Source organism: Lytechinus pictus, chromosome 4 (assembly GCF_037042905.1).
Source record: "Lytechinus pictus isolate F3 Inbred chromosome 4, Lp3.0, whole genome shotgun sequence".
Lineage (NCBI taxonomy): Eukaryota > Metazoa > Echinodermata > Echinoidea > Temnopleuroida > Toxopneustidae > Lytechinus > Lytechinus pictus.
In genome coordinates, this window is record NC_087248.1 from 2,705,438 (window position 1) to 2,723,405 (window position 17,968).

The window sequence follows — 17,968 nt, forward strand, 5'->3', positions numbered from 1 at the left end:
TTACATTATCATGGTATCTCCGAGATGAAAAATCGCAGGTTGGTGATCTTGGTGTCAAAATGTAGATTTTCTTACAGGAAAATAAAAAAAAATAAAATTAAGTACACAGAATGCACATTAAACAATAACACTCAAGGTCAAAGCCTTTCAAAGGTCAATGACCTTTTTAACATCATGTATCATACGGTATAATAGTATATCTGAACTGAAATGGCACACTTGGGTTGGTGATCGTTGTGTCAAAATGCACAGATTCTTACAGGAAGGTCCAATAGGATAAAGTTAATCACCTAGAATGAATATTGATCCCTAAAGTTCAAATTCAAAGGTCAATGACCTTTTTTACATAGGCTATATATCGTATAATGGTATCTCTGAGATAAAACGCTGCATGTTGGTGATTTTTGTGTCAAAAAGCAATTTTTGCAATAAGATAAAAAGGTACAAAATAATCAAAAGGAATAATCCCTCACCTTTGATATCCAAAGTCAAAGGTCAAAAGTTAATAAATATTTATATATCCATGCATGATTCCCCCAAAAGAAATTAATCCAGTCTATTCACATTCTATTTGTGAATAATAGAAATAAAGATAGCTAATTGTTATGAAAATTTGGATGTTTAAATAATAATTCTACTCTGAAATAAGGATAAATAATCATGATGGCCATGAAAATAATATTTAGGGGTTAGAGGTCAATCAACTATGTCAATAACGTCAGGTCAACGTACTTATTTCTCTGTAGCAATAGGTCACTAACTTCAAATGCTACAATCAATACTATAAACTATAACTTAATCTGTAAATGAAAATGATAGGCTTAACTCTTATGGCAAGCATCATCCGAGAATATTTTCATATAGCCAGGGACAATGGGGAAGAATTAAAATAAGGCAATCATTACAGCTGCAGCTTTTGTCATAGTAAATTAAGTGTCTCAACTTCAGCAAAGATTAATTAAACTCTTGAAAAACTTCTGCCATTTTCAGGACTTTGATCTGGCCCATTCAATGAAAGCCTAAAGTTCTGTCAAGGGATATGATACCAGGATCTATATTATTACTGATATGTTGCACAGCTTGATTCTCAAGAACTGGAAGTGGTGCTGTAGGAGTTTTGTTAGGTCGATGGATGTGTACTTATAAGCTATTATCTCCTTTTGAATTTCATTATTATATGCCAAATTTGGGCATGATAACAATCAGTTGTTCTGGACCAAATACATGATCCTACCTGGTAGAAGTAGCATCCTGGGTGAAGTTCAGCAGAGAGTGGATAATGAAGTTTTGTCCTGCAGCATTAGCATCTCAAGAGATTCTGGCAGCTCGCAATGAGAGGTAATTAATCATAAAACAGGAATACATCTCTGTTGAAGTTTAGATACATGTCATTTACTAGGACGGAAGCTGCAGCTCTAATGGCGGCCTTCATTTCATCTTCATCATCATCCCTCTGTTGTTTGGAAATGCTCTTAGATGATGTTAGCTGTGACATGAAAGTTAGACCTATCCTATCCATTTTCAGAAGATTAAGCTAATAGTTTAGTATTTATTATAGCATTGAGGTGAGTGGCCTATCGCTGGAGAGGAAAAGAAACGACAGCCTTGATTTAGATGATGCATTAAATGATGCTACTTAAGATAAAATCATTTCAAATTATATACTTGATTCTATTCATTTCCATTGATATTTTGGAAAGAGTTCATTGACCTCTGACCCCTAAATACATTCTCCATGACCTTCATTATTTCAGATTAAATTATGAAACATCCATGTTTTCATTACAAATTAGCCATCTTTATTTACAATATTCACAAATAAAGTATGAACACAGAGGATAAAGTTTGGGTTTTTATGTCATATAGCTTATGTATATATTTCCTCTGATCTTGGATTTCAAGGGTGAAAGTTTATTCTTTATACTTATTTTGGTGTTGTTTAATCTTCTTGCACAAATCTTTGAATTTTGGCACCAAGATCACCAACCTGCAGTGTTTTATCTCAGAAATACCATTATTATTATCTTATGTTAAAAAGGACATTGACCTTTGTCCTTGAATTTCATGGGTGAATTTGCACTCTCGATGCTTAATGTTATTTTATTTAATCTTCCTGTACGAATCTGTGTATTTTTACACCAAGAACACCAACCTGCGCCGTTTTATCTCTGAGATACCATTATACTGTATATGGTATATAATGTAAAAAAAGGTTATTGACCTTTGGCCTTAAATTTATGGGTGAATGTGCATTCTTGGTACTTAATTTTATTTTATTTGATCTTCTGGTAAGAATCTGTGCATTTTGACACCAAGATCACCAGCCTGTGCCATTTCATCTCACAGATACCATTATACGGTATGGTATATAATGTAAACAAAGGTCATTGACCTTTAAAAGGCTTTGACCTTGAATTTCATGGGTGAATGTCCATTCTAAGTACTTCAATCATTTCATTTTATCTTCTTGTAAGAATCTGTACATTTTGACACCATGATCACCAGCCTGTACCTTATCATCTCAGAGATACCATTATACAGTATGGTATATAATGTAAAAAAGGCCATTGACCTTTGAAAGGCTTTGGCCTTGAATTATATCGGTGAATGTGGATTCTAGGTACTTAATTTTATTTTATTTGATATTCCGGTAAGAATTTGTGCATTTTGACACCATTTTCAACAACCTGCGCCTTTCCATCTCAGAGATACCATTATACAGTATATGTGAAAAGGTCATTGACCTTTGACCTTGAAAAAAAGCACTTTCCCCAACCCGTATTCCTCCTAACTTTTTTTTGGTAAATGTTGACACCCATACCTACTCAAATCAGTTGAAAAACCATTTCCAATAATTTTATTCCAGACTGGCTGTTTTGAGGTCTAATTTAGGGATACTAACTGTATATTTCATTGAATAATACTTGGTAGTACAATTACTCATGGGGTTTCTTAGAAGTATAATGGCAATCCCATGATTGTTCTAGTTACCAGTACTGCCAGCATAATGATAACTTGAGTCAGTTATCTAATTTGTCAAGAATCAGGATACAGATTGGCTTGATAATGATAGTGAAGAGTAGTGCTGTAGTATAATGCTACAGGTGGATGCCAGAAAACTCTAGTTGAAAGAATGCATAGAGCATCAACAATTTGTGCAAAAGGTATCGGCATACTATTTACTTGTTATTTGTGTGTTTTGTTGTTTTCTTTCAAATGTGTTATTAGAAATAATTGTACATTGTAAATTTATGAATTATGAGAAGACTCACATGATCCTGATTTCCCTTCTAATCTATATTTCATGTTTATTTACCGGTATTCCCCCCATCTTTCCGTTCTATCCCTCTTTCCACCCTATCCCTCTCTCCCCCCTTTCGCTTACCTCTTCTTAAAGGTAAATGCTAGTTTTGGTAACGATATCAAAACGAGTTCGTACAGAATCCAATGAAATGACCACCAAAGTGTCTGTTTGTATAAATAAAACGTATGTGCCAAAGGATTCTGGAAGAAATCGTGTAGTTGCTGAGAAATCAGCAAATAAGCACAGGATTCGGGTAGAGCGTCGGGCCCGACATTCAAAGCAATAATTATACACTGTCCCACGTGCGCTTATCTGTGTTGGGGATCTTCAGTCTGAACATTTTTCAGCGTAGATTTCAAGATTTCACGAAGTTCAGTTTATGTAACTGTACCAGATCTAGATCTTCGATGATATACTGACAATTAAGACTTGTTTTACAGACTTTCTCATGAAATCAGTGTTTACTGCAACTACTGGAATTTCTCTTTAATGTCACTCTGCTTGTTTGCCCCATCATCCTCCTGTCTGCCCCACCCCCTCTGCCCCCCTTCCCTCACTCTCCTGCATCTCACTACATTTTATCCCCCCTCTATACATCAATATTTCTATACCTTCTACCTGTCTCCATCTTCCTCTCACTCTCGCACCTCTTTCTCCCTCTACCCCTCCCTGTGCCACCCCTTGTTCCCCCTTTACAGAACCAACCCGCCAGCTGAAGGTAGCCCAGGTCCTGCCCAATAACAACCAGCTAGACAAGCCTAACACTCACTCTCCTCGATCTAATGGACATGCTGGTAGATATGGTACAAACTCACCTCTCTATATTATGTAATCAAATCTTTTACATTGGTGGTACATGTCTGCTCATATCATATCAATGTGAAATGTTGATGATAAAACATTCAGACCGCCTGTTCAATTCATGTCATTAAACTATTTAATCCAAATATCCACCAGCATATTACATAATTAGTCATTGTAATATATAATATTTGAATTAGAAGTATGTTTTAACAGCAGGGGCCATTCTGTAAAACTGCTTTGAAAATAATCACTGGAACGTGTATTTGCGTGAAAGGAGAAGTCTCAATCGTCCTTGGAGTGTTATCAAAGTAGGACTGATCTAACCTTCATCAAATTTTGACTTGTAATAAGTTTTCCATTCAAATGCTTGTTAAACAACAAGAATTTTAATGAATCTACAAGTTAAAAATCTACAAGTTATGAAATAAAAGTGATTTAGATTCTGATTTGAAATGTCAAATTGAACAGGCAACTCTGATTCACTGTTTTTTTTTTTTTTTTAATAAATCATATGTGAACAGGGAACCACATCAGATCACCAGAGGGGGAAAGGCTGATGAGTCCTAGAGCTCGCATAGGTGATGGGAGTGAAGACATCACAACCATGACAGACGGATATGATCCTGCCTTTGTTGATAATGATCTAAATATATCTAATCAAGACATGTTCCACCCTCTAGACTGGGACTATACTCTGAATGAGTCGAACATGGTTGCTGATACCACTTTAAAGGAAGTAAACCCTTCTCACCGCTCGCCAAAATCTCATTCTCAACTTTCCTCGTACTCCAAGGTTTCCCATCATCCGTTGAACAAGAGCCCTCGTCAGCACGGTGCGTTTGGAGGTATCGGCTACGGCCCCCCGGACTATACCGCGTATCCTGGACCTACGGATTTGGGTCTTGGTTCCAGGAGTGCTGGAAACCCGGTCCCATTCCACACCAAAATGAACTTGACTCAATGGCAGCAGAATTTAGACTCTCACTTCGGTCTCCAGCAGCAGATGCAGCACCTCCAACTCAATACTGGTTACCACCCCTCCGGTAGGAGTGGAACAGGCCATGATATGCATGTGCATAGTGCTGGGATGGGGTATCCTGTTGGAGATTCCAATTTTAGTTTTGGGCCTGTGAGGGGTTCAGAGTCGACTAATTTGGAGGGACTGATTCGAGCCAAGGAAAATATGCTTCATGAGAGGAATATCATAATTGAGAGGTGTGCATATAAAGTTTATGTATAAATAATAGGGGAAACTGATATAGCACCCAAGAACGGTTCCATGACATTTGCTTCGGCGGCAATTGCTTTGCTCTATTCCACACACTAATCGAATGACCAAATTTAACCCCGGGTTTAACACTACACCTAAACCGAAACCTTAACCTAACATAAAGCCCTACAGCAACCCTAACCTTACATCTTTGACGAAATTAAGCCGGGAGCTATTGTCGCAGGAGCAAATGTCATGTCGCCCCCATGAACATGCTAACATCAAATGTCAGTAGTATGTTTCAGTGTACTGTATATTTTTTTAAGAGAATATATTTAGATTTACAATCAAACCTATTTAATTACTTATAAGACAAACATAGGGAAAATAAAGCAACCTAAAAATAACCGGGAGTTCGCACCTCGGCCGCGTCAGACCAAAACATGTATTAAAGATGGGAGTTGCTGCTACCCTGTTTGGCGTTTTAGAGATAGAGCCTCGTCGATCTGGTGCTGCACACTGGTTGCTGGGCCCATGATCAATTGGGCAAATGACTTTTCCGAATATTTATCTTCTCAGATTTTTATTTCGAAAAATAAAATATGGATTTTCATTTTAAAAACATGAATTTTACCTTTATGAACAGTTCAATGAATGTGATTTGCTTTAATGCTGCCGTTGCAGTCACAAAATGTGACAGTGTTACCAGAAAAATCCAATTTGTGATCATAGGGGATATGGTTTTTATGTCTTTGAGGTGTCTTATTTTGTGTCACACTTTTGCAATTAATTGAAACAATCACAGTGTAATATAAGATAAACAAAAATTGAATATTAGTCTTTTCTCTTTTTTTAATCTTTGAGTTGTATTTTGTTGTGTCACATGTTTGCAGGCAAAAATTAGAGATTGCACACCTTACGAAACAGAATGATGAGCAAGAGAACATTGCAAGGCAACGCATCTATACAAGATCAAGGGATGAAGGGGATATGCTCTTTCTCAAAATGCAGGTTGGAATATTACATCAAATATTAATTTGAGACGAGAAAGCTTTAATAGTGATAATTTAACAGTATCTTTTTATTTGGTATTATTATATCATGCACCATTCAGTAATCATATGTACATGTAATCAGTTCTTGTATAGCTTGTAACATGTGTCATTCATTTAACCCATTGCCTACTGGAACCGAATGGGAATTACAGAATTCAGTATTCAACAGGTTAACATCTCTAGGCACTTCCGAAGGGACTTTGATATTATTACCCTGACTTTAGCATGACAAAATTATATTACAAAATAAGAATAACATGTTTTTAAAAAATACATGAAAAACATGGAATCAAATGTAGCAGTAGGAAACAGATTACAGTGAGTTAGATAAAAATGGTATAACAATAACAACCAACGACAACAAAATAATACAGACAGGGATGCCAGTTTTCCGGCAATCGTAAATTGACAATGTAAGATGTGAGAGCTTTATAATCATGTTTGAATTCAGTGTCATATTTCTATTATTTCTCTCTACCCAGGAGTACCAGTATGAGATAGCATCATTGAGAGCTCAGTTGGCTGAGATATCTACTGCTAAACTGGCTGAAGGAGAGCAATTGAGCAGAAAGTTAGGGTAAGAAGGGTTATGCCAAATTTCCCCCCATTAACCCCCCCCCCATGTATTTAATTGTGCAACATATAGTAACTTGATATTAAATAACTGAAAAACAATGAAGATGCAATATAATACTGTCATTTAAAAGTCACTGAAGAAGACCATTGACAGAACCTTCTAATCATCCCTGTGCCTTCTCTCATCAGATGTGTTTATGCCTAGTAATCATCATTCACATTCACATTCAGATGTATGATATGTGAGAGGTTAGAAGCATCCCATTAGAAGACTATTAACTGCATTTACTGGTATTGTGCCTCAGTCATTTATAGAGAATGGTAGTTTCAGTGGAGCTTTTTGTTTTATTAGAACAAATTGACAGTAGACAGAAGGGGGCAACATTTACTATGTAGGGGTGATGGTGTTTAATAGACAATTACAACATCTGCTAGTAGACTACATGTAATCCATCTCAATTATTCAATGTTCCTTTTTTATTTATTCCTGTAGTGAGGTTGAGGAGTCACAAGTAACCAATGAAATGACCATCAATGACCTCAAAACAAAGGTATGTAATTGATTTAAGGTTTCTTCACGCTCCATAGAGTGGGGAACATGTTTTACTTTGTGTATTGGTTTATAAGCCACGCTCTGATGACGAGGTTAATATATTTGTTGTTGGTTATTTTTTACCTTGATTGCTGAGAAGCATAACTGCTTGTTGGTATCAAAGGACTATAAACAGCTTAAGGTCCTTTCCAAGGGACCTGATAATGAGCAATATGCCTTTCTAAACTTAGTGCATTGACATATCAATCCTAGGTCGCCAGCTTATGAGACCACTGCTATGCCAACATGAGCTATCAAGCCTCCTATTTATGAAGTGGGGGGGGTGGGGGCAAAGCCGGCCCATGGCCACCCCCCCCCCCTTTGAGAAGTTTGAGAAGCACAATTAAAATTTGTAATGTAAAAATGTTAAAACAGAAGTGTGCCCCCCACTTTTGGAAAATGCTGGATCCGCCCCTGATTATTCATGTGGGCTTTCATCAAAACCACATTTCTTCTCTTGTTATACCTTTTCTGCTGAACTGTCATTTAAAAATAAGTGTATCTTAATTTATTTTCAAGAGTAGCATGAGACAATTTGTACATGGTATTTTCATTTGGTATGATGTCGTTATCTCTTCTTTGCCCTTAAAATGTTTCTTAATTTGGTAGTTTGTGCTTCTTGATGTGCACTAAAAAATAAAACCATCTGATTTGACATTACTGTTTGATTAATGACAATTTCTTCATATTATCTTCCAGTTGAAGTTGAAGGAAGCAGAGCTACAGGAGGTCAAAGGTCAACTGTTACATAGCAAGAAGGACTATGAGAAGCTGAAGAAGAAACTAAGTAAGATTGAGAAATATATGCAGAACCTTCCAACGGCTGAGGAGTACAGAGAGAGCTGTGATACTATATCCTTTACAGGGAGCAAACAAATAATGGGGGGGAGGGTTCTATCCTGCTATTGTTTATCCGCTAGTAATTTATGGGTATATATTTATTCATTTCTTTATATCCCATTTGTTTATTATCTTTTTATTCTTTATTTTATTATTATTATTATTATTATTATTATCATCATCATCATTTTCATCATCATCTTCATTTTCATATAATTTTTTCTAAATTTTATTTATTGATTGTTTTTTTTTTTTTTTTTGGGGGGGGAGTGGGTGTTAATTACCCTCATCCACATATAGTTTTCTTTGATTAGATTGATTAGATGAATAAATTGTATAATTAAGAGCTGGTGCTTTATGTCTTTTGCAAAAATCTTATTTCACCAACCAAAACATCAAGCATTCCTTGACAACATCTTTGATGCACATCCGAGATTTACGAGAGGAAGAGGAGTTGCTAAGGGAACGCATCGTCAGTCTAGAAGCATCTCTTTCCAAGGCTAAACAGAAAACTCACAGGAGCAAACAGGAATCCTCAGACCTTGAGGAGAAGAATCTTAGTCAACAGATGGAGATAGAAAGGTATTTATTCTAAAGGGGTCAGTTTCATGGAACTGTTGCAAGGATTAAGCTTAAAGACATACATGTAGAGATGTCTGTGGAATGTGCTGGAAGTTTGTTTGATAATGGTTCCAATGAATGTGACCCCATGGGTATTGCACAATAATTATGCTCTTTTTGTTCTTATATCTGTTTTATGGGTTTATATTATCTTGGTCTATAAGTAGTTGGTCTTTCTCTTAGATAGTATAATACCTCATGGGCTAGACCCGTTGGCCCGTATTCTGAAGTCAGGTTTAACTTAGACCATGGTCTAACTCTGTGCTAAAATTATGGGAAGCCAAAAGTGTCAAATTTTTATTAAGCTGTATGTTTCTTATGTTTACCGTGCTCTTTCCTGATTCATCGACGGTGAAAACAATCATCTTTTTATACTTCCTGGACAATTATGAATGATTTGAGAGCCAAATGAGCTGAAATATGATATCTCTACTGTTAGTGATTGATGTAACAATTGGCTATCCATACTTAAACCACAACGTTAAACCTTAGTTTAAGTTAAACCCGACTTCAGAATATGGGCCATTTGGTCTATCAACAATTTGGTCCGGTTACCCTTTAGTCCAGACACAACACTTGTCTTATAATTGTTTTACCATGTAGAAACCTTTTCATGAGATTTTGTATTTATGGGGCTGTTGAACCAACTTTTAATATGTGTTTTAGAACATCGAAATAGCATCTGGAGTAGCACACTCCACGTAGAGCCAAAGTATTATGAATTATTATTTATTCGATATACTCTCATTGTTATTAATTGAAGAATTATTTATTTTTGTTTGACTTAGTTTTTATGTGACATTTTTTTCGTATTATACAGGATGAAGAAGGAGCTGTCTAAGCTACAGAAAGCAATAGGATCCAAAGAGACTGGTGACCCAACTGATCTTGAGCTGTGCAGTAGGGAAGACATTGAACAACTTAGGGAAGAGAATAAGAGACATTCTTCTACTGTTGATCATTTGAAGAAGGTTTGTTCTTTCATATACTCCTCTGTTTCATTTACTGATTGATAATAATGCAGTTTAATACCAGAATGAATGTAATTGCCAGAAGCGACAGGGTGGTTTGATAATAAACAATGCGTTTCACTATGTAATCATGATAAACATGACTATTTCATTAGTTTATGTTGTACAATACCTAGTTGGCTTGTTGTATGCAATCTTGGGGGGGGGGATGGTAACTGCACAACATTTGTACCATCGCACAATTACTGTTCAAAATGTACTGTTGTACGGGAAGGTTACATCACAATACGATTCAATTCATAGCACTTGAAGAATGTGCAATACAGAAAGGGCCTATGGACTAAATGCGCATTACTGTTGATTGCTGTTGGAGATGTGATCCTCACTTGAATTAAGGAGAAACTTTGAATTGTAATTCAATAATCATGCATTAATGTTCTTATTCATGCAACCGTATGAGATTTTGCATTCAGTGAAATAGACACTCTCTTGAAATCGGATACACCTCATTGAATAGAGCATCTTTCTTTCACCTCATGCAAAGTCTCTTACTATCACACTCATTGCACCCATTCCTGTGCCTTGTAACATAAAAAGATATGGTCAATCTTTCAACAGGCATAGCTTTCAGTCTATGGCAAGCTATGTACAAACAACTACAATTGATTTGTGAATTCAAGCATATTGCTTTGTGTTACACACCCCCTAGGTAATAGACAGCAAACATCATCATCTGCAGAAGATCCAGAAAGAACACCAGAGGGCGCTAGATGAGATGGAATCTCGTCTAATGCAGGAGGAAGGTGTCATCACAGCACTCAGGGTTGAGCTCAAGAATAAAGATTCTGCTATACAAGACATGACAAGATCTATGAAAGAGGTAAACTTTCTTTCATTTAATTAGAAATGAATATTTGATCTGGAAAAATCTTTGTCTTTAATATTTTGGTAAATTCCCAGGTTTCGGAAAAAGCACCATAATATTACCTGATTAAATTGGATAGAATTTGAGTGGATGATAAAGTTTATGTGAGATGAGGAGGGTCCCAGTTCCCCATGTGATCAGTCGTAAAAAAGACTGTTGGGATGATGGAATGAACAGAAATTGATAAGAAATGAAAATATAGGAAATTTAGTGGGCATTAATTGGTAAGAAAATGTTTGGTTAGAGAATAGCATGGAATGTGTGAGGTGAGGTGCCGTCCTTTCAAGGGCTGCAAACCAGATGAGCTGTGATTACTTGGAGAAGGAGAAAAGATCTCCCAATAGCTTGACTACCCATCATTATCAAGGGAGCATTTCATGAAAGGATTCATCAGATATTTTATCTATCTGACAGTTACCATAGAAACTGTTCTTCTTGGCCAATCAAAACCAAGGATAGTTGTCAGATCTGACAATTTGTCGGACATCAAATGTTGATGAATTGCTCTCCGGGAACCTCCTTTATGTTTCCTACACTACCTTCAAAGATCATTAAACTTTCATGTGTTATCCTGTTTTCATGCTATCTTACAGCTTGCATCACAAAGCCAGGAGCTCTATGGCCACAACCTTTCCCTCCAGGAGAGCGTCCAGAGCCTTGAGAGACAAGTCTCTTCTGACAAGGCTCGTTGTACCAGTCAGTTGGTCAAGGAGCTTAGTCAGTGTGTACAGGAACTACAGAGATTAGTTGAGCTGATAAACCAACGGGCAGAGGGCCAGGAACCTAATGTCTCACTTCTTTTAGGATTTAGACGTAAGTTGAAACTTGTCTTTAGTTGCATGTTCCAGTGGGGGGTTCATAAAGCTGTTCGTAAGTTAAGAGCGACTGGTAAACCTTTCTTACGCGCTAAATAATCACAAATGAACATTTTATGGTCAATGTCATTTACCATAAGAAAGGATCACCAGTCGTTCTTATAGTCACTTAACTTACGAACAGCTTTATAAAATGGCCCTCAGGGGCCTCCGTTTCATAAAGGACTTTCTATTATGGTAACTGCTGCGGTAACGTGGCTCAGCAGCCAATCACAATCTAGGTTTTCATGATACCATAATGGCAAACTTCCCATAATCATATGTCTTTATGAAACAGGCCCAATCTGGGTCTCTTGTGCTGTAGGACACCTGCCAGTCATCAAGTATGTACACACTCTCTGTATAGTCAGTGCATGATGTGAACCCTATAGCCATTACTCTACAATGAATCCATATACATTGTGGTTGAATGGACACCTATTTTACTGTAATGCCTTCAAGATTATATTCCAGGGTCCTGTATTCAATTGTTGAAAATAGTCTAAATGGTTACTTGCAAGTTTTCTTCTTACTTTTGTTAAATATGTTAATGTAATTTTTTTTCTTTTTTTCCTCCCGTAATCCCTCCATCCCTCTGCGCCTCGGAATAGTTTCCTTGATTGATGGCGCATGATAAATGCTGTGTTTATTATTATTAAGCTTTTTTTTATACCTTCAAGCTTCAAGCAGGTTTGAAAAATAGTGCAAATGGATTTTATTACCTTTATATGAAGGAGGGACCTTCAATCATATAATCTCTTCAGAAATATAAGCACTTTGATTAATACATTTAACCATCTCTCTATGTAACTCCATCTATGAGATATCATGTCAAAATGTTAGTGCCACATCTTTCCTGCAGAGAACTTGCAAGCGTATTTTCGTTACTAATTCTCACTTACTTCATAGATGAAACAATGGGGAATGCCTGAGAGCCTTAATGGAAAGCCTTATCACACCTTTATAGTGGGATTTCTGCTAAAAGATGTGGCAGAGACTTTTGACAAGGTGCCTAACATTTCCCATCTTTTCTTTTTCCCATTCTCACTTGAACCTCAGCATCTTCAGCGATGTCCTTCGATGTCGACGACGATGAAAAGGCTGGAAGTGAGGACATGATCCGAGCCATGTTGACACAGGTCCATAAGCTAAGAGGTGACATTGATCTCATACGAAGCCTCATCTCAGATAGATACGCAGAGGACGTCGGTGCAAGCTGCATCACGCAATGACGAAAACAGGACTAAAGTACTTGACTGATTTTTTTTCAAATGATTCCTTAATGGGATTTAATTGGAGTCTATGCATTCTAATTTGTATTCTATGAGGAGACTGTGTGGTGTTTTTTATTTGGAACAAAGTTGGTACATTCCGAGAACTGCATTTTGAATAAAAATGAAGATAGAGATCAGCGGAAGATGTCTTTGCCACGCGCTTCACACAATGAAGAACAGGAGACAAGGGTCCATTCGTTCTAATTGCCCTTCTTTGTGGAGATTGTGTGGTGTTTTTTATTCTAAAGAAAGTTGGAACAGTCCTAGAACTTTCGGCCAATACGAGGATATGATTTTGATTGTTTCCTCTACTTTCCCTGAACCAAAGGGATGTTCTGCTCATCCCTTGCAGGTCTTATTTTGTAATCGAAGTAAAAAGCAAAGTCAAATGAGGAAAACATGAAAAATGTTCTATGCATTATAATTAGTCTCCTGTTTAGAGATTGTGTGTCTCTTCTTGATGTGGAACAAATATGGAACATTCCTCAAAATGTTGGCCAATAAGAGAGATGAATTTCCTTGTTAGCATTCCAAATGATAAGTAGAGGAAATGAGGAAAGTAGGACAAGGGTCTATGCATTCGTAAGTGTCTTCTTTGTGGAAATCATATGATATTGTTTATTTTCAACGGGAAATTGATTTGGTACATTCCTACAAGTATTGGCTAACATGTGCATGTAAGGATGTATTTGTGTCATTGAAAATGAAAATGATAGAATTTGTGAGAGGTTGTTAAAATTGGAAATCAGAAAAAAATACTATTGAGAGAGAGAAGAGGAGGGGAGGGGAAGAAGAGAGAGAGAGGGGGGTATGATTGATCAAAGGTAGAAGATGAGTTCATATTTGAGAGGATTTTTTCTTAAATCACTACAGAATAACTTTAGTTTTGAAATACATGTATGAAGAACATCATATACAATTGACATGGTCTTTAGACATCTCAAATTGTCTTTTTGAAATTTTTCTCATCTCCAAATGTGTTTTTGATGTACTAGTACTTGTATATGCAAAAGGGATACTTCTCCTTAGATATTTTAACTCTTGTGGAGCATTTCATGAAAGTTTTTTTTTCTAGTGATTTTCACTGATAACTTGCTCTTGGAGAATCAGATGTATGGATTTCATTAGCTTACAACATCCGTTGGTGAAGTCATTGACAAAACTCTTTGTGAAGAGTTCCCCTGGACCATCTGCTTGTAGCAAGGCTTTGTCAAGTATCATTCCATTGCCCTGTTTAACTGTACAGTACTACTGTCAATATGTACTAAATGCAACTGAATAGTGAATTGTATTTGTGATACATTTCAAATGTATCAAGTATCTCATATTTTCATCAAATCAGTGTGTTTTTTTCCTGAAGTAATCATCATCCAACTCATTTTATTTCTTTTTTGTTGTTCTTGGGGTGGTCATTGGAAAACATGGTTTGGTATGATCTGTTTTGTTTACTGTACAGAGTAATTTCCTTTGCTTTACAAAGCACAAAATTTATTCACCTTGTAACTTTAAATTGTTACAGCTATTCCAGCCTGTATAATGACACTGTAAATATTCCTATTCTTTATGCTGGGATGTAAACAGAGGCCTTCAGGTCTTAACCTAATTCCATTTTTATACTTGGCCATTTTCAAGCACTTAATTTATGTTAAGTATAAAGCCTCATGTGTGCATACTTTGTATATATACTGAAATAGTAATATATTCTGGACAAGTTATGAATATTAAGAAATATATGCAAATTTTTGTGATATTTTCTACATCAGATAAGTATGACAAACAGTTATCAGTATTTATTACAGAGATTACTAGATAGAAATATTACAACATATAATTTCTCAATATTTATCATTATTTTTCTTATTTATATTCCCCCCCAAAAAAAAAAAACTTTGAAGGGGGTATAGAGGAATCGACATATGGTGAGGATGCAGTCGGTCTGTTGCAAATCTTGTGGATGAAACTACTTTTTGCTCATTAGACTTTGCACAAACATTATTGGAGTGAATATGTGCAAGACCCATGGTTTAATGCATCAGATACTATATTGCCATGGTAACAGGCATCTTATGTCAACAAAACATGAAAAAAATTTGCGTATCAAACTACTTCCTCAGTTTATTCCCAATGCTCTTGAGACTTGGCTCACATAGAGATCGGAGTGAAATGTGTTTGGTATTGCATTGCCATTCCTCAGATAAGAATGTTGTGATAGGGCAGGGGTATTAATTGCCTTCAGTGATATTTCTAATTTGTTGGCTTGATCTCAGTACACTAAATTCAAATTATTGAGTTGAATATTGTTTATTTGTTATTACATTTCTAGAAAAATGGTTTTGGGGACATATGCTCTTCTTTAATACATGTTTATTGGTCTTGTACGAGTAACTGTATATTTGTTTTATTATTTGGGATTTATATTGTTTTGTCTTTTGTATTTTTCAATATTTCTCAGGTTAGTTGTGCTTATCAGAGGCTGTATTGTAACGAGCTAGTTGTATAGGGATATGTACACTGAAAGTGAATTTAATGCTTAGCAATTGATTATAAAAGAAATTGTCATGATTGATTGCATTGATCACAATACAATCAATTGTGAAATTAATTGCATGATCAGTCATTAAGCCTTGTGTGACAGTATGCAAATGTTGATATTTGATTTGTACTACCAATTACGTCGTAATGGAAAGAAATAAAATGTTAACATTCAACATTCAAATAATGTAATCTTGATCTCTCTAAAAAAAAAATCCTTGTCACGGATTTGAAGAAAATTAGGTATTCTGGCCAACGTTTTAGATGTATGAAGTTGAATTAATCAGTGCATTTCTTGTATGAATATTATTCAGAATTTAATCTAGATGAGGTGAATTGAATATTATTTTGAATGATTTGAATAAGATGTTACAACATATTTATAAATCATTCAAGAAAAAAATATTCTTATACCTTTTCTTGAAATGGTAATCCATTCAATTAGGGTATTATTGAAATATTGAAGATAAGTTATTAAATAATATTAATCATTGTATGACATAGATATGAATGAAGATCTGTCATTTATATATATATGTATGTTTGGTTTACTGTAAAAGAATGAAAGTACTATGCTGTGATAAAAATATTTTAAATATAGGCACTTATTAATTTGATTGGACATGATTGTCAAGTAAAAGGTATCTAGAAATGTATATCATCATATTCAATTTTAAAAATAATGTAGTCTTCCAGACAGTTAATGCCAGGGGTGTTGAGAGTAACGATTGTTCATTGTGGGCCACAGTGACCCTCATCTATCATAATAATTGATATATCAGATTCTTATGGATCACATATTAATTCATATCGATTGTAAAATCAAGTTTATGTTCTGTCCATCGCAACTTCAGAATGAAATTCGTACTATTCAAATTGAGATATATTTTGCATAATCTATGATGTAATCCTTAAGTATACCACATTCCTAATGATTACTTGATACTTTTCTTTAACTCTTCTTGATATTATCGATAATTTTTGTTTGTTTTCCTGACTACCAAGAAAGGATGAATGTTTTCTTGTGTTAAATCATTATTCTGTACAATGTATGAGTAGTCTCTGTATCTTTGTGTGTGCTTCTTTTGTATTCAGTTTACTTGTTTTATCAGTATTTGGTGAAGGAGAAACGGGACGGGCAAAGAAACCTTGTTAGACTTTGTATCCTATTTAGTAAATTTGTTGGATTTTGTATCCTATTTAGTCATCTTTTGTTGGATTTACATTCCATTACTTGTGTATGGCTATGGTCTTGTATAGGTTTTCTACAGTATTTGTTCAATTTTGGTTTCCTCTTTGTATTTTACATCAGTTGCAGCTACCTTTTCTATTTCAGTTCTTCAAAAGTATTTATACGTGGCCCTGAAACATAAGAGATACAATCTATTGTAGAATTAAGCATAGCTACAGTCTATGGATAGCTATGTACACAAAAAAACAATCATTTTGTCTTTGATTGAATGTCTGTATGTTACAGGGCCTTCAAAATGTTGTTTTTGGTTGAGAGCAAGTTGGTCTTGAAGATTTAGAGGGTTAGAGGTTGTATTGTACTTCCTTACTATCAGACTGTCTGGTGTTTATATATATATATTTGGTTTAGAAGCGATGTATCCGGTAGAACTGGACACTGATATCTGTTCATTGATATAGAATTTTGTACAGAGCTGGTATGATAGTGCCAAAGAGTCTATATATTTATTCAAATTTTGACTACAGCAATAAATAACAAGTTTATAGTGAAATTATTGTTAGTTTGTGTTTCATTTCTTACACAGTTGTTTTCATGCCAGAGTTGTCAAAGTAGAACTAGACATTTTCATTATCAATCTCGAAGAATTTGAAATCCCAGAAATGTAAAATTTTCTTTTGACCGATGACAACCATTTTTATTCAAAGTTCCTAGTATTTCAAAATGGTAGATTCCACTTGGATGCAAGCTGTTTTTATGCTAGGAGTCCACTGGGCTGGTGCCAGTTTGTACCATTTTGAAATGTTTGTCTCGCTAGATTCAATTTTTGGCACCGTTACGCGCCAGTTTGAAGACAGGTTTGAGCCACTAGGTGCCACAGCCGATTTGCGTTGGTGCAAACTGGCGTCGGCCCAGTGGACTCCTAGCATAAGCTTTTAATGTAATTTTCACCATTTACTTGAATTTCTTTACCAAATCTCACTTTCTTCTCCCTCTTATGTTCTTCTGTTCCTCCCATTTCTCTCTTACGCTAGTCTATCTGTCAAGTAATCTTTTGCCCACATGGTCAATTTCCACATTTTCTTTTCATTTTGCAAAAAAATTTCCAATTTCATATAGACAAACTCAAGACTAAACTGGTTATAGATGAACAAGGATTAGACCATGTGGGGTGAGGCCAAATAGAGAGTAGACAAAGTGGGTGTAGACCAAATGGCAATT

At 35.6% G+C, this 17,968-nt stretch overlaps 1 protein-coding gene across 3 annotated transcripts in view; it reads left to right on the plus strand.

The window, feature by feature from the left end:
* The window catches only part of LOC129259178 (centrosomal protein of 85 kDa-like), a 29,807-nt gene extending 12,507 nt beyond the window's left edge, over positions 1-17,300 (plus strand). For all 3 annotated transcript variants that reach the window (XM_064098080.1, XM_054897480.2, XM_064098079.1), the window contains exons 3-13: positions 4,003-4,107; positions 4,630-5,323; positions 6,212-6,329; positions 6,856-6,950; positions 7,443-7,500; positions 8,241-8,393; positions 8,809-8,963; positions 9,823-9,973; positions 10,683-10,853; positions 11,492-11,711; positions 12,812-17,300. In XM_064098080.1, the coding sequence (XP_063954150.1) occupies positions 4,003-4,107; positions 4,630-5,323; positions 6,212-6,329; positions 6,856-6,950; positions 7,443-7,500; positions 8,241-8,393; positions 8,809-8,963; positions 9,823-9,973; positions 10,683-10,853; positions 11,492-11,711; positions 12,812-12,984 (2,093 nt within the window). In that variant the 3' untranslated portion in view covers positions 12,985-17,300. The remainder of the gene's footprint in view (positions 1-4,002; positions 4,108-4,629; positions 5,324-6,211; positions 6,330-6,855; positions 6,951-7,442; positions 7,501-8,240; positions 8,394-8,808; positions 8,964-9,822; positions 9,974-10,682; positions 10,854-11,491; positions 11,712-12,811) is intronic.
* The last annotated feature ends 668 nt before the right edge of the window (positions 17,301-17,968 follow it).